This window comes from Pteropus alecto, unplaced genomic scaffold, assembly GCF_000325575.1.
Source record: "Pteropus alecto unplaced genomic scaffold, ASM32557v1 scaffold311, whole genome shotgun sequence".
Taxonomy (NCBI): Eukaryota; Metazoa; Chordata; class Mammalia; order Chiroptera; family Pteropodidae; genus Pteropus; species Pteropus alecto.
Genome location: NW_006431916.1, coordinates 18,193 through 41,320, shown reverse-complemented (window position 1 = coordinate 41,320; position 23,128 = coordinate 18,193). Strand labels below are relative to the sequence as shown.

At 33.1% G+C, this 23,128-nt stretch overlaps 1 protein-coding gene across 1 annotated transcript in view; it reads left to right on the top strand.

The window, feature by feature from the left end:
- OSBPL11 (oxysterol binding protein like 11) overlaps nucleotides 1-22,886 on the top strand; it is a 76,228-nt gene extending 53,342 nt beyond the window's left edge. Inside the window, exons 10-13 of the mRNA XM_006906132.3 lie at nucleotides 2,233-2,419; nucleotides 11,769-11,948; nucleotides 17,972-18,125; nucleotides 21,210-22,886. Of these exons, the coding sequence (XP_006906194.1) occupies nucleotides 2,233-2,419; nucleotides 11,769-11,948; nucleotides 17,972-18,125; nucleotides 21,210-21,275 (587 nt within the window). The 3' untranslated portion in view covers nucleotides 21,276-22,886. The remainder of the gene's footprint in view (nucleotides 1-2,232; nucleotides 2,420-11,768; nucleotides 11,949-17,971; nucleotides 18,126-21,209) is intronic.
- Nucleotides 22,887-23,128: the final 242 nt, after the last annotated feature.

The following is a 23,128-nucleotide window of genomic DNA, read 5'->3' as shown; positions in this document are numbered from 1 at the left end:
TATGAAAAAATAATTTAAGGAAATACAGTGTTTTTTTGGCCAAGAATACAAAAAAAGTCAACAACAACAAAACTTCCACAGAAGTCATTGTGGAGTTAATGTAAATACAATGGCAGGGGAAAAAACTACCATTTTAATATTAAAGGAACACTCTTGTGCATAGAATAATTTGTTCTGAATGTAAATTTAACAGTATAAGCATGGGATAATTAACCCTATGACTAATATTTGAGTTTGTGTTATTGTAGCTGTAAAGAGAACATTTTATCCCTTTTCAGTTTTCCCTATTTTTAACATCTGTTGTGATGAATCTTACCAATTTCCAAGTAATGTTTCAAACTAATCAAAACTTTTATAACATCAGAAAATATTTTATTAGTTTTAAAAAAGTTTGCCACCTTCAGTTATAAGCTTTTTACAGTAGCCCTAAGCTCTTCATAAATCAGTATATTTTATAGATGAAAAAATAAAGTCTAGAGGTAATGGGACGTGTCCAGGGTCGTAAAGATTAAGGCATAGCCAGAAGGAGGCATAGAACCTCATTCTTTGACACACTCTCCCCAAGGACAGTTAACCTTACAGCTCATAGAACAGAAGGAATCTCATAGTGGTAGTCTCTCTCCTGCTCCAAGAAAGAAAATACCTCAAGAAATGAGGAAAAGCATTAATATCTTTTACCATGCTTTAATTGTGGAGAAGGTATATAATAGTTAATTTTTTATTAAGTCCTAATTGTATATTTATGGATTGCCTTTTAGAAATTAAATTACTGTTGGTACCATAAACAGAAAGAAAATAAACCAGGGAATGGGACTTAAGACAATTCATTTTGCTCCTATTAGCAGCCATGTTTTTTATCTAATAGTGTGAAATTCTCTTTAATTATTAAATAAATGAGATTTTAGAGTTCTTTGAACCTCAGTTGTTTTAACTAGTCTATTATCACAAATATTCAAAACCGGTTGTGTATTTCTTTAGATCTTAAGTTCCATAATATATTCTGCTAATGTTAAATATATTCCTAGAAATCAAAGATCATAAACCCATTTTATAAATCATGTTTTTAGAAAAGAATAATATACCTTTTCCAACTTAGAATTAATCAAGTTATTATTAACACTTGAAGTATACCCCAATATGTTATCTTTATGTCTTCTGACATTTCCCATTACATGTAAATATATTATAGCCAGAACCATGTTGCCAATAAAATGGCTCCATAATTCTTGATTTATTGTTGCCCTTACTGAGAACTGTTAAGGGCAATACAAAAAAAATAGTTGATATTGCTTTATGTAGACTACTTTAGAATCTCAGTTTGTTTATTTGCTTTTCCTAAAAATTAACTGTTAAAACATCATAACTCTTGCCCTTATTTGTGAATATTAAAAACAGAGTGCTTAATGAACATTCTTTAAGAGAGAGATACCATAATTATTCAGACCAGTAGTACAAATCCCATTCAGTATTTGTTTTGAATGTGAACTAGCTAATAAGCTTAGATTAGTAAGGTAGCTAGCCGAAGTGTCTCCTTAGTGTCTCTTAAATTTTTAGTATAGATCAACTATTCATTAATATAATTCCCTTTTTATGTTTTTTAAAACCTTTAATATAACACCACTCACTATGTAACAAGCCCTATTAGAATAATATTTCTTTGAAAACTACCTCCTCTACCTCTTGTAGCTTTACTATAACTATTTCAGAATTATGCAAACAAAATTATTAAGATCATAATTTTATCATAAAATTACTTTTTTAAAATATACATAAAATAGAATGAAGAACACTTTTTTTATCAGACCGTCTGAGATTAAGGTCTGTGACTATATAACATTAAACATTTAGTTATTCCCAAACTGCTGAAAAAGTTATTAGTACTAACTGATGATCAGATCTTAACACTGTAGAATATATCATGGCCTTAATCTCTGACTTAGGGTTTTATTTTATTTTTAAGAGTGTTAGAGGGGACTCTTGAACTGTTTTCACTATAACATTTTCTGATTCTATGAACCCCAAAGGGATAGTAAGGTCATAGTGATAGTAACCTTGGTTCACTTTTACTAGGAATTGTTATCATATACAGCTGTAAATGAAGCCAATTTCATTCAAAGCTAAACGAAAATTAAGTGAAATTATGATGTTTATTTACTAGACAAGAGAAAACAATATAGATTTTTCATAGCTGTCTTTTAAAGATATTAACAGTCTTCATGTTTTCACATTCAGGTATCCTCAGTCTATTGGAACATGGAGAAGAGTACACATTTTCTCTACCTTGTGCTTATGCCCGGTCAATTTTAACTGTTCCTTGGGTAGAACTGGGTGGCAAAGTCAGTGTCAACTGTGTAAAAACTGGGTATTCAGCAAACATCACTTTTCACACTAAGCCATTTTATGGTGGCAAACTGCACCGGTAAGAACATTTTAATGATACCTGGCTCTTATTCTGTCAGTCTAATATTTTATTATAGTGCCTATTCTTTCTCTGGTTTATGTGAAATGGGATTGGATTTTTATTCATGTCTATTTTTTGTTTAATTCATCTTTCAAGGCATTCTGGAAATCATGATGGGCTTTTATTTTTTTATTTTTTATTTTATTTTTCGATGGTAGAAGATGGTCGAAGTTTATTAGGTTGTAAGAAATTAAAGAGAAAATAGATTTCATTATATGAAAATTTCAGTTTCCCTGGTAGCTCTTATGTGCAGATCCCACACTCAGACATGCTGGTGTGCAGTTTGGGTGTTTTTTTGTTGAGTTTTAGATGTTCAGCTTATTGTTGTTTCAAGGGGAAAGACCTGGGGATGTCTCTCACTCCGCCCTGTTTCTCCAAACTCCTCATCATGATATGCTTTTAAAACACAGTGACATATCTATCTACTCTTAAAACATTTTCCTGGTTAACTAGCTAATGTGATGTTGAATAGAATTCATAATAGATGAATATGTAGTCTCTGGCCCAATTTCTGCCTTTAAGGGGAATCAGACTTGGATCCAGACCTCCATGGAGGCAGCTGTTGCTACAAGTTAGGGTGAAAAATACATCTAGTCATAAGAAATAGTTCAAGAAGTACAATGATGGAAGCCAGTGTCTTTAGGCACCAATATTGAATCGTGGCTTTGTTCTAATTCCATCTAAGAAATAGCCAGTTACTATACTCCTTTCATGGCTTGTTGGTCTCTTCAGCACTTGTACAGATCATCTACACTATATGAAGACATGGGATTCTCAATAGGATACTGACTTTTTCCCTAAACTTTCGATGTCTATTCTGACTGTTCCTGAACTAGGGTTAGTGTTCTTTTTCTATAAAGTTTTTAATGAAGAATAACATATACAGAAGTATACAAGACGATTTAACTTTGTGAAAATTTGAGCACTTCGATTTAGACATGGAACATTACTGGCATCCCAGAAGCTTTCTTCATGCCCTGTTAATAGTCATACACACACATACACATACACATACACATACATACACATACACATACACATACACATACACATACACATACACATAAACACACTCTTAGATTAACCACTTACATCCTTCTCATTTAAGGTAGCCACTATCCTGATTTCTAATACCGTAGATGAGTTTTGCCTGTTTTTGTAGTGTATATAAATGAAATAGTACACTATGTGCTCTTTATACCTGACTTATTTTGCTCAACATTATGTTTTTGAGATTCATCCATGTAAACTTGCAGTTTATTCTCCTTACTGACTGTTTTCCATTCTACAACTATGCCACAATTCATTTATTCATTCTAATATTGATGAGCATCTTGGCAGTTTCCAATTTTTTGGCTATTATAAATAGTGCTGCTAGATCATTGCTTGGTAAATGTATGTATGAATTTCTTGTGTAGATAGTTAGGAGTAGAATTGCTGGGTTGTAGCATACGAAGTTGAACTTTATTAGAAACTGCCAAACAATTTTCTTAATTGATTATACCAAAATACACTCCCTCCTTCAATTATATATTTTACTTCTCGATGACTAGTACTTGGCAATCTTAGAAGTGGAAATAAAGATTTATTGGCTCTCAGGCGTTGAATGGGCCTTTAAAAATATGGATTTCAAAACATCAAAGCAGAGAATTAAAAAAACAAAACAGGTCACCCAAACAGACCAATAGACATTGTCAGAATAGTCACCTTTTACCCTTAGAGATGATATTAGTATGGTTCACACTTTGTTTTTGTGCTTCTACTTCATAGTCATGATAGGATTCAAACCTTAAAATTAGAAGAGACTTTAGAAGTCACTACACCAACATTTACTAGATACATAAATACCTTTGCAGCATGCCTGATAACTGATTGTTCAACATGTACAGTAACATTATTATTAGCACAGAACTCAGTGGATGAGGCAACCCACTCCATTTTCAGACTTCCTTTATTTATATGAAGTTAGAGCTGAAATCTACATCTCTGTAACATTCTTGCATTGGTGAAACCACTTTTCAAAGTATATAATTGAGTAAAATGCTTTGGGGAGAACAACTATAGTGATAAATTTTCCAAATCCAGTACTTTTTATTGTCAATATTGATGTACTTCTAGTGGCTTTTTTTTTTTCCTCTTAAGTATTATTTTCTGGAAAAAAGACATGGAGCAATTTTAGTTTTCTTTTTCTTTTTTTTTTTTCTTTTTTTGGCAAACTCTCTCTGGTCCCTGAAACTTAATTCTGAGAGTACATGTGGGTGTGTGTTGGGGAGGTGTTATTTGAAATCCTACAGGACTTATTATCTATAAAAACATTTAAAAGAAAAAGAACATGTTTATATACAAACTTATTTTTTTGTTTTGTCTTATTTCACCCAATTTTGCTGTAAGCTTTTGACTGGTACTGATTTGGACCTTCCATTGTATCTGTACAGTGTTGTGTGTGAAGTAAGTGATTTGTAAATATTTGCATATTTTTCTTGGGAAGTACGGTAAATATGAGTTTTCTTCTTAGAGTCTATTCCACCCTATCAAATTGTAACTATTTCCAATGATCCTTTGACCTACACTGGTTAATTTCTTAGATATGAACCCTTATATTTGATTTTTTGGAGCTTTATACAAATAATATCTCTTTTCTCCTCTAGTATGACCGTTCAGAGATTTGAAAATAGCTGTTGTGGGCTTTCTGTGTTTAATAAACTGAGAGTTCCACCTACAGGCTTTTCTCTCTAGGGCGAGATCTTTAATGTTATAAGGTCTCTAATGAATAGTTACTGAAGACTTTCCTTCATTCATTATATTCAAAACGTTGTTCACCAGTATGAATTCTCATGCTTTGCCAATGTGGCTCAGTGAGTAAAGAGTTTCCCGTATTCATTTTATTTAACTTGTGTCTTCTGTATGAATTCTCTGGTATTCATCAAGAGACTTTCTCCTGTTAAAGACTTCTCCGCATTTATTATGTGTATAGGATTCTCCCCAATACAAATTGTCTCGTGAAGCCTTGACCACATTCATTACATTTTTAGGGTTTCTCTACTTCATAAATTTTCCTGTTTTAGCCTCAAAGCTAAAATTTTGGTCAAATATTCTCTCACATTGATTAGTCAAATCAATAAGAATTCTCTGGTGTGTCAAAGAAAGAGCTCTGGCCAAAATCTTGTCCACAATTACTACATTTAGAGGGTTTTTCTCCAGCGTGAATTCTCTGTGTTATCTGAGTTGAGTACTGACTAAAGGGGTGTGTGAATTCTTTCATGTTGTTTAAGAAGTGAATGATTATGGAGAGTTGCCTCACAATGTTTGGCGTCATGTCATTTTTCTTCGATATGTTTTTTTCTCTTGTGCCATTTAAGGTATATATGATTAATAATGTTTTTCTTCATTGTGAGTTCTCCCATGTCTCTGAGTAAATAATGACTATAGGATTTTTCAAAATCGCTATCTGTCATAAGGTTTCTCATCTCTATAAACTTTCTTGGGTTGGTTAAGGGATAAAATCCTTTTTAAGAATATCTCATTTTCCATCCATGTGGGTTATCATATTTTAAGCTAATATTGAGCCATGAGTGGAAACTTTCCTATATTTGTTACAATTCAGTGTTTGTTTCCAATATTAAATCTCTGCTACTGAGAGGGAAATAAGAGGCCTGTATTTGTAAATATGAATTCTCTGATACTCTTGTTAAAATCTTAATCCACATTTAGTGCACATAGTGTTACCTCTCGCATGTTCAGAATTTTCTTCTAACAGCTTAACAATATAGCTATCCTGGTTAAATTTTGAGTCTTAATTATGTTTTAAACACTAGATATATGAATTACATTTATGCAAGTTTCTCTCGATAAAAACTCAGATTACAGTTTTGAACTCAGTTTTTTCCACAAATGCAACATATCCAAAACTTAACCTGAACCAGCTTTATCTTGCCTTGTATTATAATAATAAATACAAATTATAATAATTTATCGTGTAGAATAAGAATTCATCTCCTAAATCTCACCATTGCTGTGACATTTAGATAATTCCTGGCCACAGATATCCTGCATAGACATTTTCTCCTGGTTTTTAGGTCCCTCTTCAGTACTTACACTTGTGCCTTGGAGATATCTTGTTTTTTCTCTTCATAGCTCTTCTTGCTCCAACAGGGAAGTCATATTTTTTTTCAGAGCTGATGCCTCGCTGAGGCTAGATTACTCACATTCTCCAGTGTCACCGCTCTTTTTAAGTTTCTGTAATGCTCAGCAATGCTCAGTCTTCCTGATGAAGTCCATAACCACATTCTTGGGTTTCCTGTGTCTACATTGTTAAGAACTCAGCTGTCCTCTTTCTCATTCTGTAGTCCCTGCTGGGGCAGGCAGAGCAATAAGCAAGCAAAGTAGAGATGTACTTATAGATCCATCCATGGCTGGATCTATAAGGGCATCTTTAGAGAGTGGATCTGAGGCCAAGGGATTAGGATGCAGTTTGCCCAGTAGGAGAGAAGGTGTCCAATTCTATAGTGCTTTTTTATTCCCTGCATAGCTTTCATAGCCCTTCTATTCAAAAATTGTTTCATCTATTTAACTACTTTATGTCCACCGTTTTCTTGAGACAGAATCTATTTGAAGAGTTTTAGGGGCTTTAAAAGAATAGGGCTGGTTCAGGCTTCTTTTAATAATAAACTTAACATTCCCATCATATTATCTGTAGCGACTTCTTTGTTGACAAATTTGATCTGTATTCTGAAGGCAGTGGGGAGCCAATTAAGCTTTTAAGCATGGAAGTAATATATTTTATTTATTTTTATCTTTTACGATAATTTTAAACCCACAGAAAAGATTAGATTTATCAAAATTTCTTTCTCTCTCTCTGCACAAACACTTTGTTATTGTTTTACTATTACTTATTATTTACTGTTATCATTCCTGAAACATTTGAGAGTTAAAGACATTATACTTGACCCCAAAGTATTTTAGCCTGAATTTCCTAAGAACAGGAAATTCTCTTACGTAATCACAGAACAGTTGTTAAATTCGGGAAACTTAGCATTGACATAATAATACTGTTATCTAATGTACAATCCATATTAAAATTTTCGTCAATTGTCCAAATAATTGACATTGTTTTTACTGCTGACCCAGGATCATGCGTTACATTTTATTATGTCTCTTTAGTCTTTAATCTGCAATATTGCCTCAGCCTTTCTTAAGATGTTGACATTTTTGAAGAATACAGATCAATTTTATAGAATGCTCATCAATTTGGGTTTGTTTGGTTTTTTTGAATCAGGTTTGCCTTATACATTTTTGACAGGAATATAATTTAAGCAATGTTGTATCCGGAAGTGATATATTTTAAATCAATTTTGAAAAAGGTCAAATGGTGGCAGGTGAAGATTGTTTTGGGGAACAGGGAGGTGGTGAGAGAAGGTTAGAAGTTAGGAGACCAGTTAGAGATTCAGACTTGACAGACTTCAAGAAATAGCTGATTGGGTAACTAAGATAACTTTGGATGATGTCCTGATTATCTACTGCTAATAATAAATAAACCTCTCTAAAGTGTAGTGCTTAAAACAGCAATTTGTATCATCTGTTATAATTCTGTGGATTACTCAGGCTCAGCTGAATGATTCTTACCTGGCATCTTTCACGTGGTTGTAGTTGGATTATGGTTGGGTCTTCAGTCATTTAAGAGCTCGACTCAGGTGGATACCCAAGTTAGCCCCTCACTTGAGAGGCAGTAGATTTGGCTGTTGACCAGGAGCTCATCTGGGGCTCTCAGCAGAGGGCCTACATATAGCTTTCTCACACGTCTCTCATCTTGGCAGCTAAGTTCTTAAGAGGGAGCATCCAAAAGCAATCATTCCAAAAACTTCACTGAGTTTTGATACCTGGTTTTCATATTTTGACATTTTTAAGATTCCTAATAATTTCAAATAGACATCCTCATTTTTATTAGTGACCAGTCATTATATTTACTATCTTATTTCCTTGAATTTCTTATTTAAATTAGCTTCTTTTCTCTCTTCATATTCTTACCTATCTACAAGGCCACAGTCATTGGCTCTTCTTGTTACTTAGAAGTATAACACTTTTCCTTAACATAGTCTCTCTCTCTATCTCTTTTACATTCACATACATTCTTTCTTTAACTCTTGAGGGATGTCTTTGGCTGACCCCAAAGTTTCCTCATTATTTCCATTCCGATCTCCTTTAGGACCAATGGTTTCACTTACTTTCTCATTTAAAAGATTCATGTTTGAAACAGAGTTTCCTATTTTGGCATCTTTTCTTCTTTGATTTTACAGAATATTATAACTAACGCCTTCTTTCATGCCTTTATTAATGGCCATGCCTCCTTTCTCAGACATAGCCTAGTTTTTTTTTACTGCTATCTGCAATCAGAACAGACACATTATCTGCCGTCTGCATTTGATATAAATATATTATCTTCCACTTGTCTTTCCTTACTCCCTCATTTTCCACAACTATCTCTGTTGCAGCCAAGCAAGCTTACTTAACTATTCTTCATGCTCTTGTCTACCTCCTCATCCCATTTTCCGCACTCAATGTAAGATGATAATTTTATATACATACTGATATGATGTCATTATGTTTACTATTTTCTAAGTGACATACTTTTCTGCATACTGGAGAAGGAAAAAGACTGTCTCTGCCTTTAAGAAACTTTTAGTCTAATATTAGAATCCAGGACCCTAACCCTGAAAAGAATATGTAAGGCTTTTAGGAAAAACTCATAGATAATAGACAGTTAAAAATAAAATCTGTTATTATAATGACCATAATGATGGAAAAGGACAATAATACTGTGAAGTTGGGATTAGATAATTACTTTACCTGAAAATAAAATTTAATTCTAACTTCTCTTAGAGTAAAAAAAAGAAACATGATGCTCAACATACTTCTCATATTCTGATAAAGGAAGCCTATCACTTTTTCAAGAGAGATGAACTATTTCCCTGGTATTAAATTCTAAAGGGATTTGTTGCAGGTATCCTTATATAGTGGCATCGAGTAACAGAATAGTGTCTTCTTTAGTTCTGCATAAAATAAATTACCCCTCATGTGAGTACTTCTTATATATACATCAATGAAACCCAAATCTAAAGTCTTAACTTATAGTCAGTAAAAGCTTTCTATATGAAGCCAGATTAATGTAGTTAGTGGTTTTGTAGTCAAATAGCTATAGAGACAGAGTCTAGACAATCTAAAAAGCCAACTTAAGGTCAAGTTTTTAGAAAGTGAGAGAGCAAATACCTTATCAATTATCTTCACTTTAAATATGAGTAGGATGACAACTTAAGATTTAGCTCTTTGGCAAGTGTCTTAAGGGCAACATATTCTTTGTCATTGGTTGATACCATATCTAGATCTATATACTTTAGATATTTAGATATTCATTTACTTATTATCTATGATTGCTTTCATGCTACAGTGACAGGGTTAGGTAGTTGTGACAGAGACATTCTGGCCCACGAATCCTAAGATATTTACCTTTGGTCCTTCACAAAAAAAGTTTGCCAACCCTGCATTAGACTGTTATGAAGAACTGTTTTAAGCAAAATGAGACGAGGCCCTTCTTCTTTCTTGTGCTCCTTTTGCAAGTTTCTCTACTATGTGTGATTCTTGTTCCTTGCCTCAGTTCTTATGCTGCTCTTGCTGTGTAGATACACTAAGCAGCAAGGACCCTGTGTAACCCAGTATGCATGAATAGGGATCTAGGGCTTGTTATTTGTCAAGTGGAAAGGCTTATGAAGGAGATAATGTTAACTTAAAAGATTGTGATGTGGCAGTAAAAAAGAGAGATCAAGTGAGGAACGGATTATTGTTCTTCGGTTCTCAGAATACAGTTCTGGGTATGTGTGGATAGAGAAAGGAAGAGATAAGTGTTCAGTGCGTCATCTCTTCATATCCTGTTTGGTTAGAGATAAATTTTCAAGGAAGGGAGCAATTTTGGCAAGTGGGATCAGAGAGGAAACATGGATATCACAAGAAACATTCAGTCAGGCAAAAGCCCTTAGCAGTGAACTTATTTAAGTTCAGATGCTTTGAAGTATAACCCAGAGTTCCCACCCTTGCTGTAATCAAGGGGACTTGTAGTCCTGGTGTTCTTTGGGTCCACTGAGCTACAATTATCCCTAATTTTTTATTCTAAATGTTTGGTTTGCTCCTAGATTCCAAACCTTTATACACCTTAATCTTTAAGATCTGGTTCATAGATCCTTTGTTTATTGGCTGCTATGCCTCTGCCTTGAACTCTGAGTTTGTACACTGTTGACATTTCCTGATTAAAAACTACGGACTCACTGAATTCAACTATGTCCTTTCGACGTCCAGGCCCTTGGCTTATACCTGAAAAATGTTTCTTAGGGTCCCTGAGCTGTTGCCTGTGGGCTTTGGTCCTGTGGATTCCCTTGTGAATCCAGATAAACCATAATCTCTGGCACACTGATTAGACCCTAACTTTTACCCACTACTTTCTGAGTTCTGAATGTCTGTCTAATTTAACCCTGTTGTTATTTGTGTCCTTCAGTGACTATAAAATGCTTCATTAAAAATAATTAGACCTGTTCTTGTTCCAGCATTCATTTGAGCTGCATCCTGTCTGTTAATAAACCAGTCAGATAACTCTTCATTAAATTTTCAACAACAGTTGTGTTTGAGTTCTCTCTGAATTCTGTGTTGATAACATTTTTTGTGTACCAGTGCTCTTTTAATTTTACCGTTTTGTCAAGAGTTAAAAATTTTTTGAAGTATCTTTTCTATTTTTTTTTTTACCTCTTATTGATTTGTCTGGTTTCTATATTTAATTTAAAATTAAGCTTAATTTAAAATGCGATTTTATATAGAACTGATATAGCCAGAACTTGAAATACAAGGACTCCGAACTTTTAAATAGATAAGACTAGTTTGTTTAAAAAGTTAGATTGTGATATTATAACGTTTTTCAACTATGATAAAAAATAAATATTACTGTTTTTTGTGTTTCTATTTAGTTTTAATGTTATAATAGTTTTGTTTGCAGCACGCATTTTAAAGATCACATTTCATAATCATTTATGGTAATTAAGTCTCTACTTTGATTCCCAGTGTTCTTTTTAAAGATTAAAGTTGATATTATTTGAAAAAATTATCTAGGAAGCTAACCTGGATTTACCAAAAGTCTGACTTTGGCACTGGCAAATTGAAATGAGCTGTATAACTAATATAAACAATTCACAAAGTACTTTCTTGGGTTTCAGAATCTTAATTAGCCCAATATCGCTTATTAGAACATATCTTATTTTCCACTTCCTTCTAGGGTTACAGGTGAAGTAAAGCACAACCTCAACACTGTGGCATGCAGAGTCCAAGGGGAATGGAATAGTGTTCTTGAGTTCACTTACAGCAATGGAGAGACAAAGAATGTGGACTTGACTAAACTGGCAGTGACGAAAAAAAGAGTAAGACCTCTGGAGAAGCAGGATCCATTTGAATCCAGGTATGTCATCCATGCATCCATCTAGGAAAGAGTCAGGAACTCTGGATCTTAATCTAATCTTTTTCACTAACTTGCAACCTTTGGCAAATCACTTAACCAATTTGTATTAGCTTTCTTACCTGGAAATTGAAAAGGTTTGGTCTGATCTGATGCTTTTAACACCCCCTTACCAACTATGACATTATATGACACACAGTCACATTTTAGTAAAAATCAAACTTTTATAAACTGGGCAAAAATATTAACATTTAATAAAGGATTATATCCTTATCATAGAAACTCTTACACATTAACATTATTTGCCCAATAGAAAAATAGGCAAAAGACATAAAGAGGTAGTTCACAAAAATAGGAAAAAAAAATGCCCATTAAGAAAATGAAAAAAATGTTCAGAGTAATTACAATTCAAAGAAATAAGAATAAGACAAATTAGTTTTAAAAATCATACCTCTTTTGGGAAAAAGTATGAGCAAATAGTCATTTTCATATTGTTGATTAGAAGATAAACTGGAACAACCTTCCTAGAAGGTATTTTGGCAATATATGTCATAGGCCTTTGAAAGTGAAGTGGATCTATATGTGTTAATTAAGTGCGGTCACAGTGGTTGCTTCTGGAAAGGTATATAGGGGTCTGGGATTGGAAAGAGACTTACTTTTCCAGACTGCCCTTTTGAACTGTTGAAATTTTTTATCATGTGGAAGTATTACTGTATCAGTTTTTAAAAAGATAAAGGAAATACAAGGGATTATTAAATATCTTGATCACTTAAATGGAACCAGTTTATAACTAGATGAGTAAAGAGATTAAATGCCCATTAGCCAAAGACTCAAGTTGGATCAAAGATTAAACAATAGTGATTAAAAAATTTTCTTTTTTAGGGATTCATCCTGAAGGAGAGGTTCTCTGAGATCCTAGATCTTTTCAGGGGATGTACAATTTCAAAACTTTTTTGTAATATTGCTGAGCTGTTATTTGCCATTTTCACTGTCGATACTTGCTTTGGTGGTACAAAAGCAATGGTGGGTAGCACTGTTGGGCCTTAGCACATATCAAGACAGTGACACCAAATTGTATAAGTAGTTATTGTATTCTTCACTGCCATGTGCTTGCAATTTTTAAAATGCTAGTTTCTTTTTAAATGTCTTTAAAAAAAAAGTTTTTGAATATTCTGCATGACAAATTGGGAGTAGGCATAAAGCACTTGTGCTAGATACTGAAGTACAGTAGTTATCTGAAGGAAAAGCATTTGTGCAGTTTTTTGAGTTACAAGCAAATTACTCTTTTCATAAAATATCATTTTTACTTAAAAGAATGATTGACAAACTATAGCTGTTCTAATTTAAATATTAGATTTTTCTTATAAACGATTGACATGAAAATGGCACTTCAGGGAAAACAATTAACAATATTTTTTGCTAATAATAAAATTTAAATGAAAATAACTCAAGTGTCCGTTGACAGATAAATACATATAAAGAAGTTATGGTGTACACATGCACGCATGCATGTGGGAAGATTATTCAGCCATAAAGAAGAGTAAAATCATGCTACAATAGGGATGGGCTTTTCAGGCATTATGCTAAGTGAAGTAAGTCAGACAAAGACAATACTGGATGATCTCATTTATATGTGGAATCTAGAACAAAATAAACAAAATCAAACTGATAGGTACAGAAAACAGGTTGGTGATCCTGGAAGCAGGCTTTAGGGGGTGGGTGAAATGGGTGAAGTGAATCAAAAAGTACAAACTTTCAGTTATGAAATAAGTCATGGGGATGTAATGTACAGCGTAGTGACTATAGTTAATAATACTGTATTGCATATTTGAAAGTGCTAAGAGTAGATCTTAAAAGTCTTCCTCTTCAGAACAAAATTTTTTGCATCTATGTATGGTGATTGACGTTAACTAGACTTATTGTGATCATTTTACAGTAAATACAGATATTGAATCATTATGTTGTACATGTGAAACTAATATAGCATTATATGTCAATTATACCTCAATTGAAAATTTTTCATATAAGAAAAAGAACCTCATAGAAAAAGAGGTCAGATTTGTGGTAACCAGAGGCAGGGGTTGGGAGTAGGAGAATTGGGTGGAGGAGGTCATAGGTTTAAACTTCCAGTTATGTGATAAATAAGTCCTGGGGATGTGATGTAATCCATGATGACTGTAGTTAACACTTATACGGTATATTTTGAAAGTTGTTAAGAGAATAAATCCTAAAAGTTCTTATCACAAGGGAAAAAAATTTTTTTTGTATCTATATGAAATGGAAGTTAATTAAACTTATTATGGTAATCGCAATGTAAGTCAAGTCACTGTGCCATACGCTTTAAACTTACACAGTGCCGTATGTCAATAGAACTGCAAAAAAAATTGAGCTTCAAGGCAACTCAAAATTTTGTATCTTGTATCTGCCACAGTGAGCTCGAAAACTTCCCAAGCAGAGTTTTCTGATGAAATTGGTGGCGATATTAAAGAGTGTGCTTTTTAAATATTACATAATAAAATGTCAAAATCTGTAAGATCATGTTTCAAATGATCAATGCATGATATTGCAGAATTATGCATGGATGAAAATTCTATTCAAGATGCAAATTAGACCAGTAGATTTCCATGTAGCAGAGTGTGAAAAATTCATTGACATTTTTCAGTTTCCACATTGCATCTAAATTTCAAAAACTACCACTTACTGAGTTTTGATACTGTATCAAAGAATTGAATTATTTGAAAATCTATTAAAATATTCTTCCCTTTTCCAACTATATATTGTGTGAGGCCATATTTTCTTTATGTATTTTAACTAAATATGTCACAACAGATTAAAAGAAGCAGATAATAAGAATCTGGCTATTATTAAACAAGGTAGTTAAGAGACACCAAATTATCATAAAAATTTATTAAGAATTTTTTATGTCTATGTTCATAGGAATATCCATCTATTGTTTTCTTTGGGGAAAGTCTTTAACTACAAACAACTTCAATATCTTTAGTACTTAGGGCTGTTGAGGTTATCTATTTTTTCTTGAGTGAGCTTTGGTAGTTTGTGTCTTTCAAGGAACTGGTCTGTTTCATAAAATTGCCAAATTTCTTAGTTCATAATATTCCCTTATACTGTGTTTAGGATTTGTGGTGATGTCACCACACTCTTTTTTTTTACTTCTTTTCCTGATTGATGTGATTAAATGTTTATTAATTTTACTCAAAGAACTAGTTTCATTGATTTTTTTGTCCATACTTCTTTCTCATTGATTTCTGTTCTTATTGTTTTAATTTTCTTTGTTCTGCTTACTTTGTGGATCATTTGCTGTTCTTTTTTCTGCTTTCTTAAAATTGAAAATTTAGGTCAGGGATCAGCAAACTTCTTTTGTAAAAAGCCAGAGAGTAAATATCTTAGGCTTGATGGACCGGATAGCCTGTATCATAACTACTCAACTCTGCCATTGTAGTACAAAAGTAGTGATAGATGTTGCTATATTAAAATAAAAATTTATTAACAAAATGGGCAGTGGACCATAGTTTGACTCCCGGTTTAGGTTGTTAATTTTTTTCTTTCTTAATATAAACGTTTAATGCTGTGTATTTTCCTTTAAGTCTGCCTTATCTTTGTCCTGCAATTTTTGAACTTTTGATATTTATTTTTTAATTTCCCTTGTGATTTTTTTTGACTCATGAAGTTATTTAGTAATGTGTTGTTTAATTTCCAAATATTTGGAGATTTTCCAGCTATCTGCCCATTATTCATTTCTTATTTAATTTCATTTGATCAAAGAATGTACTTTGTATGGTTTCAGTCCTTTAAATTTATTGAAATTTGTTTTGTGGCCTTGGTAAATTATGTCTTGGTAAATGTTTCATGTGCACTTGACAAGAATGTATATCCTGTTGATGTTTGGTGAGAGTAATTCTATAAATGTCAATTAGGTCGAGTGGGTGGATAGTATTTTTCTAGTCCTCTATATCTTTGCTGATTTTCTGAGTACCTGTTCTATCAGTAGAGATCAGTTATTGAAATCAGTTACTGAAATTACTAATTATAATTGAATATTTCTCTTTGTAGTTCTATAAGTTTTTACTTTTATGTTATTTGAGGTTCGGTTATAAGGGACATACATGTTTAGGATTGTATATCTTCATGCATTGATCCTTGATTATTACGAAATGATCTTCTTTATCCCTGGTCATAGTTCTTGCTTTGAATTTTATTTTGATACCAAATTGCCACTTAAAAAATAACTTTATTGAGATATATTTTACTTATCATAAAATTCACCTGTTTCCTGAGTGGTGCAGTCATCACCATAAATCAGTTTTAGAATCTTTTCATCTTCCCATAAGATCCCTCGTGCTCATTTACAGTTAATCCCCAATCCTACCCCCAGTCTCAGAGAAACTGCATGCTGTCTCTATAAATGGACCTTCTCTGGATATTTCAGATAAATGGGATTATACAAAATGGGATCTCCTGTGCCTAGCATTTCTCACTTAGCATGTTGTTGAAGTTCATCCATGATATATAGCATGCATCAGTAGGTCATTCCATTTTATTGCTGTACAATGTTATATATTTTCCTCTAAGTTTCATATAATTCCATTGTATAATACCACGTTGTGTCTTCCATTTACCAGTTGATGGACATTTCCAATTTTGAACTAAGATGATTAATAGTGCTATGAATATCCTCATGCAAATCTTTGTGTGGACATGTTTTCATTTGGGTAAATACTAGGAGTGGAATTGCTGATTTGTGTGGTAGTTTTATACCTAACTTTTCAAAAAAACTGCTGAACTATTTTCCAAAATGGCTGCACCATTTTACATTTCCTAACAGCAATTTATGAGGGTTCCAATTCTCCACATTCTCATCAACATCTGTTACTGTCTTATTTAATATACCTATCTAGTTGGTTTAAAATAGTATCTCATTGCGATTTTAATTTTTATTTCCCTAATGACTATTGATATTGAGCATGTTTTCATGTGCTAATTAGTCATTTGTTTATCTTCTCTGGTGAGATGTGTGCTTATATCTTTTCACCCATTTTTATAAATTGAATTGTTTATCTTATTGTGTTATAGAGTTCTTTGTAAATTCTGGATATAAATCCTTTATCAGATATGTGTTTCTCAAATATTTTCTCTTAGTCTGTTGCTTGTCTTTTCATTTTTTTAATGTATTTTTTTTTTCCAGTAAAGTTTTTAATTTTGATGAAGTGACATAGCAATGATTTCTTTTATAGATTATGGTTTTGGTGTTGCATCTAAGAAATCTTTGCATAACCCCAAATCCCAAAGATTTTCTCTTAATATCTTCTTGTAAAAGTTTTATTGTGAGGTAAGGGTCTAAGGTCGACATTTTGCACATGGATATCCAGTTGCCCCAGTACCACTTGTTGAACAGACTATAGACTACTTTCCCCAAAGAACTGTCTTGACAGTTTTCTTTTGCTTGGAGTTTGTTGAGCTTCTCTCCTCCCTATGCTGTACTTGTAAACTCTCTCTAGCCCAGTGAGTTGGAGTTCTTTCTCTACTCTCAGGGTTCACTGTCCTGTGCTGTCTTTTGCTCAATATCTGAAAATCATTGTTTCATTACCTTTGATCTCGTTTCCTAGTTGATTAAAGGAAGGAGGGTAAATCTGGTGCCTGTTATTTCATCATGTCCAGCAGCAGAAGTGGTTTCTCTTGTATTTCAGCTTAAAAATATTTTGTTAATATCTTTTAAAATCTTTTAAAAATCTTTTTGCTTAGTATTTCTTAAGTTTCTTAAAAATAAAAATCTTAGTTTTATAAATTGAAAATATAAATTATTTTTAATTAAAAAAGAAGTAGAAGCAGTAGCATCTTGGACATTAACATGCAATATAGCGTCAGTGTTCTTGTAACTAACTCTGGCATGAAATTACAGATCTGATTTAGGAAATGTAATTTTTAAAAATTACTGTTAATTTTGAGAGTATCAGTTTTATTTATCTTTTTTTGAAGAATGTTTGTAAAAATGTGTGGTTTTCCTATTTCAGGCGATTGTGGAAAAATGTGACAGACGCTCTGAGGGAATCTGAAATTGATAAGGCCACAGAGCATAAACGTACCCTAGAAGAACGCCAGAGGACTGAAGAAAGGCATCGTACTGAAACAGGCACACCCTGGAAAACCAAATATTTTATTAAAGAGGTATGTCCTACCTGCCTTCAGACCAAAACTCATTATCTACTTAGAACTTCAGCTTACTAGGTTTTCTTAAATTGTTACCACTTATGCATCTCCCTTTCTGAAAATACTCTAGCTTAATCCTGAGCTTTTTAATGAACTTTTCATAATTTGTCAATAGTTTGCCAGCAATTCAAATGAAATAGATTTGGGGATTTAATTGGCCACAAATGAAAATGCTAACAAAATCTTGTATCATAATAATAGACTATGCAATTTACAATTTTATTGCCTTTTGTACCACACTGAAATTCTATTTGCTTCCAGAAACCGCATTTTAAGGGAGACATGAGAAACTTAACTGGCTACACAAAGGATAGTGAAGTGACTAGCATCTTTGAAACATTTAAGGAAAAAAGAATGAAATAGGGGTGTTTAGCCTGAAAAACAGAAAACAGGCCATTCATTATAACTTTCTTCAAGACTTATCACTTAGAACTTTTTAAATCAGTTCTAATAGCAAACTTGAGCTAAGCCCTAACTACCAAAAAGTACATTTTGAGTTTAACATAAGAAGGCATTGTATAACAATAAAAAACATCCAGTAAAACAGAGTACGTCTTATAGTGCTGTGTTTCCCATCGCTAGACCTATATAAAAGACTGTGGCTTATGTAGAAGAGTTTAATGCACTGGTTTTCAGTTGCACTAAATGATTTCTGAAGTTTTCTAAATTAAAGATTTTTGTTTTTTTGTTTTTTGTTTTATTACTTTCTGGTAGAACTCAGAAAGGTAAATAATGAACCATATCTGATAGCAAGAAAAGATTTGTCGATTGCCAAGTGTTAGGAAACCTTTTGAATTTTAATATTGGTCCATCAGGATAGACTCTGGAAAAAGTAATTTGAATGTGATTTTTGCAGAGTTATTATTCTTAAAAAACCCAAAATTTATTATAGTAATTTTATTACTTTCATTTTTCTAATCTTTGGGTATCTAATATAAATTACCAACTGTTTTCATGGATAGACATAAGGAAAACTGCTTTATATCGCTGCATTTTTGTGCAAAAAAATACACCTTTTTAATTACTATTTAAAATTATAGTCTGATAACCTTAGATTTTTTTCATTTCAAGCTCATTAAGAAAGCAGATATATCAGAAGTAGATTCCAGAGGGGAAAATTTCTAAGGGAGGACTTCTGTAAATCATTAAAAATAAACAATGTAGGCTTTAAAGAAGGGAGCTATAATGAGGAAAAGGTGCAACCAATGGGATTTTAAAAGAGAGGCACCCTGATTCTTGCTACTAACATGACTTGTAAACTTGCTACTTCTCATTTATTTTTTATTTGACATATTATTAAGAGCCTGTCGCTTAATTTTTTATCACACTTTACAATACTGGATGGACAAAGTCCAAAAGTGATGGCAAGATATGGTGATTGTCCAATAAAATAGTGAATTTCTTTCAACTGAGGTGATCTTAAGTAACTACCTGACTGAAGGGTCGATTGGAAATGCTGACTCAGATTTGGGCCCCTTTGGGTGGTGAAATATAAGTAGGGCTTCCTAAATGTTGTGCCATGGCACAGGGGTACAGCAGATGGCGTAGATGTGTGTCATATATTAATTCCTCAAGCCCATGGAGCAACCAAGTTGCATCCTGTGTGCGACTGGATCATGATGTATGCCATCACGTCTGAGAGGCTCCATGGAGTACAAGTGAGGCTGATGAGGATGGCAGCTAGCCGTAGCTGGTTGGTACCACAAAGTTCATAACAAATTTGGAGCTATTGCCATTGTCTACGGCTCTTTGCTAAGAAGAATATGTTATTGAAAAGTCGATTTTGTCTCCACTGTGGTCCTAAACAGAGTGCTTAGTAGATGTTCATAAATATTGCTAGGGGTAACAAGGGCTCTTCTACTTGTTTTGTATTTTCATTATTGCTCTCAGACTGATTACAGACCAGTTAGGAGTTGATCTTAGATGGAGGAGTAGAGTCAGTTAGTATAAAAAGAGGAAGATAGAGCAGCCTGAAAAGGTATAGATGAATTTAAAGTGTTTCTAGTATCATTTAATTATATCCACCTTTTTCTGATTATTTCTCACTGACATTTAACATATATTAGGTCTTCCACTTCTTTACTTTTGTTATTATACATGTCCACCAGGATCTATTGGTTGTATCCTCTTAAGTGAATGTTTAACATTTCTTAAGTTGTATATATATATGCAGCAGGAAGATTTTTATAGTATAGTAAACCATATTGGAGTCAGATGTGCTGTTTGAGCCCCAGCTCTCACCTTGGGTAGTTTATTTACCATTTCTAACTAATTGCAGTTCCTCATCTGTGAAGTGTGGGTAAGTATATGGAAAGTGCTCTGAAAAGAGTCTGCTCCTTTTTCTCTGAAGTTAGGCAACTCATTTCACTTTTCAGAGCCTCAGTTTCTTCATCTGTGAAATAAGGCGGATGATCAGGTAGCATGTCTTAACTTCTAAAACTAGCATTCTGTAATGTGGTTAGATAAGAATATCTTTTTCTTTTCATCTGTGAAGTGTGGGTAAGTATATGGAAAGTGCTCTGAAAAGAGACTGCTCCTTTTTCTCTGAAGTTGGGCAACTCATTTCACTTCTCAGAGCCTCAGTTTCTTCATCTGTGAAATAAGGCGGATGATCAGGTAGCATGTCTTAACTTCTAAAACTAGCATTCTGTAATATGGTTAGATAAGAATATCTTTTTCTTTTTTTATTATTTATTATGGTGAGATTGGTTAATGAAATCCAACAAGTTTCAGGTGTACAATTCAACAGTAAGGCATATATTTACATTGCATTGTGTGTTCACCAACCATAGTTATATTTCTTTCTGTCACCACATATATGACCCCTTTAACCCCAACTACCTCCTCCCTATTCTCCTCCCTCCCTACCCTCTGGTAACTATTAGTCTGTTGTCCATGTCCATGAGTCTCTGCTTGAAAAACTTCTGCTTTTAAATGTGAGAATAGAATTCCATTTCAATGAAAGCGTTGCTTCTAGTTTTGGTCACTGATTCTGAAAACATTAGAGGAATGGTTCTTTAATTTTTCTTCTGCTTGTTTCAGGGAGATGGCTGGGTTTATCACAAACCCCTTTGGAAAATAATTCCAACAACACAACCAGCAGAGTGACACACACTATCTAAGACTCGACCAAATGAAATTCTTCTCTGTTTACCCTAAACCCTCCCAGAATGGAGTCATTGCACTGAATGACCTGCTTCCTGACTACAGACTACAGACTAGCTAAACAGGAATGTACCTATTAGGGCACTATAGAACTGCAGCAAGACCAAAGTGTCGAAGAAGCACTATGGACCTCTCACCAACCTGTTCATGTGATGTGAGCAATATCATCTTAAAACCTTTCACCTGACTTGTCAGATGATTAGTCTTTTATCCAGTTCTGTCTCCTAAAGCTAAATTTGAATCCCCTATTTTTGCATGGGGGTCAACAGATATGAACACAACAGTGAGAACTCACTGATTTTGATTATAGTGAAAAGTGAAGTCTCTTTCAGAGTCTGTGCTTTGCTTTCTCTCAGTAACTGAAGTATTCACTACTCTTATAAACAAACCAAGAGAAGGAGGAAGATGACGCAGAAGTGGATTCAGCCATTGTGCCTGAAATCAGTGTTAAAAAAAAAAAATCAGCCAGGTTGCAGTAACAAGGCATTCTATTCCTTCAGAGAGACTGTGTGCCTATGTCTGAGGATCTTATCCATTTTCCACCTCTGTTGGAACTCTCTTTTAAAAAATATATTTATAAATTGATTCGAATTACAACCATGAAGAATTTTTTTCTTCTGAACATTTTAATATACTTGAAAACAGCATTGACTTGAAAAATTTCAGAACATTTTTCAGTACCTAGTTTTATTAAATATTACACTTGAGAGACAGTTTTTTAAATGTGTTCATGTCAATATGAGATTTTGGCCTTTCTCAAGAACTGAGGCATTAAAGAACATAGCAAATATTAAATAAAACTGTTACTTTTTTCCTTATCTTTTTTCACTTGTAGGTTAATATCCAGTATTATGTATTATCCCTCTGGATGAGTATGCTTATCTTACCTCTGTTCACTCAAAATTTAAAACAACTATTCATATTTGTCAGTAATTCAGAAGTTATGTACACAACTGAGGACATGTATAGTATGGTTTTATTTTCTTTCCAAGGAAACTCAAATGCTGAAGAAAGAGTATGAAATAAAAAGGTATCAGGAAGTTGTATTCAGGTACAAATCTTTTTTTAAATAAGTATTTTATTGAGGTTGAAGAATTTCTGGCAACTCAAAGAATAGTGCTAATTATGGTTTTCATCATTCATTTGAGTATTTATTGAGCACCTACTTATGGCGCTCAAATTTGTTACTATAAGTACCTTAATTTTCCAAGAGTGGTGCCTTATTCTGTTTCTTCTGATGTGGTCTTCCAATCAGTGTGTATAACATATACCTGTTATTCATCAGCCATTGTAGGTGGCTGTATTGATTGCATCATCATAAGAAATTTAAGCTTTGTGCTCTGATAAATTCATTGAAGGGGTTCATAGGACGAAAACAGCAAAACAATAATTTTTTTCAACAAATTGTAAATTGTAAGAAAACAATTGGTTTATGTATAACCATTTTAATGATTTTCTTGTTCATTTTTGCTGTGAAATGCACTGAAAAAATTTCAAAGTGAGTTATAGTTCATGTGTTGGAAGATTGAAAAATAATAAAACTAGAGAACATGATGCCTTTGTCTGTTTTATGAATGGAGAGAAATAGAAAGTTTATATTTTAATAGAGTTACTGCCCTGTTCATTTAAGAGGCATTGATATTCTTTAAATCCTTATCTTCAGGAATCTCTTAAAGAATAAATAAGAGTTTAAAAATTCTTATGAAGAATAATACATTTATGAGTAATTGCAATCTCCCCAGGTTATTGGATTGAACTCTTTGACAGGAGTGAAATACTACTTTAGGGTAATTGTT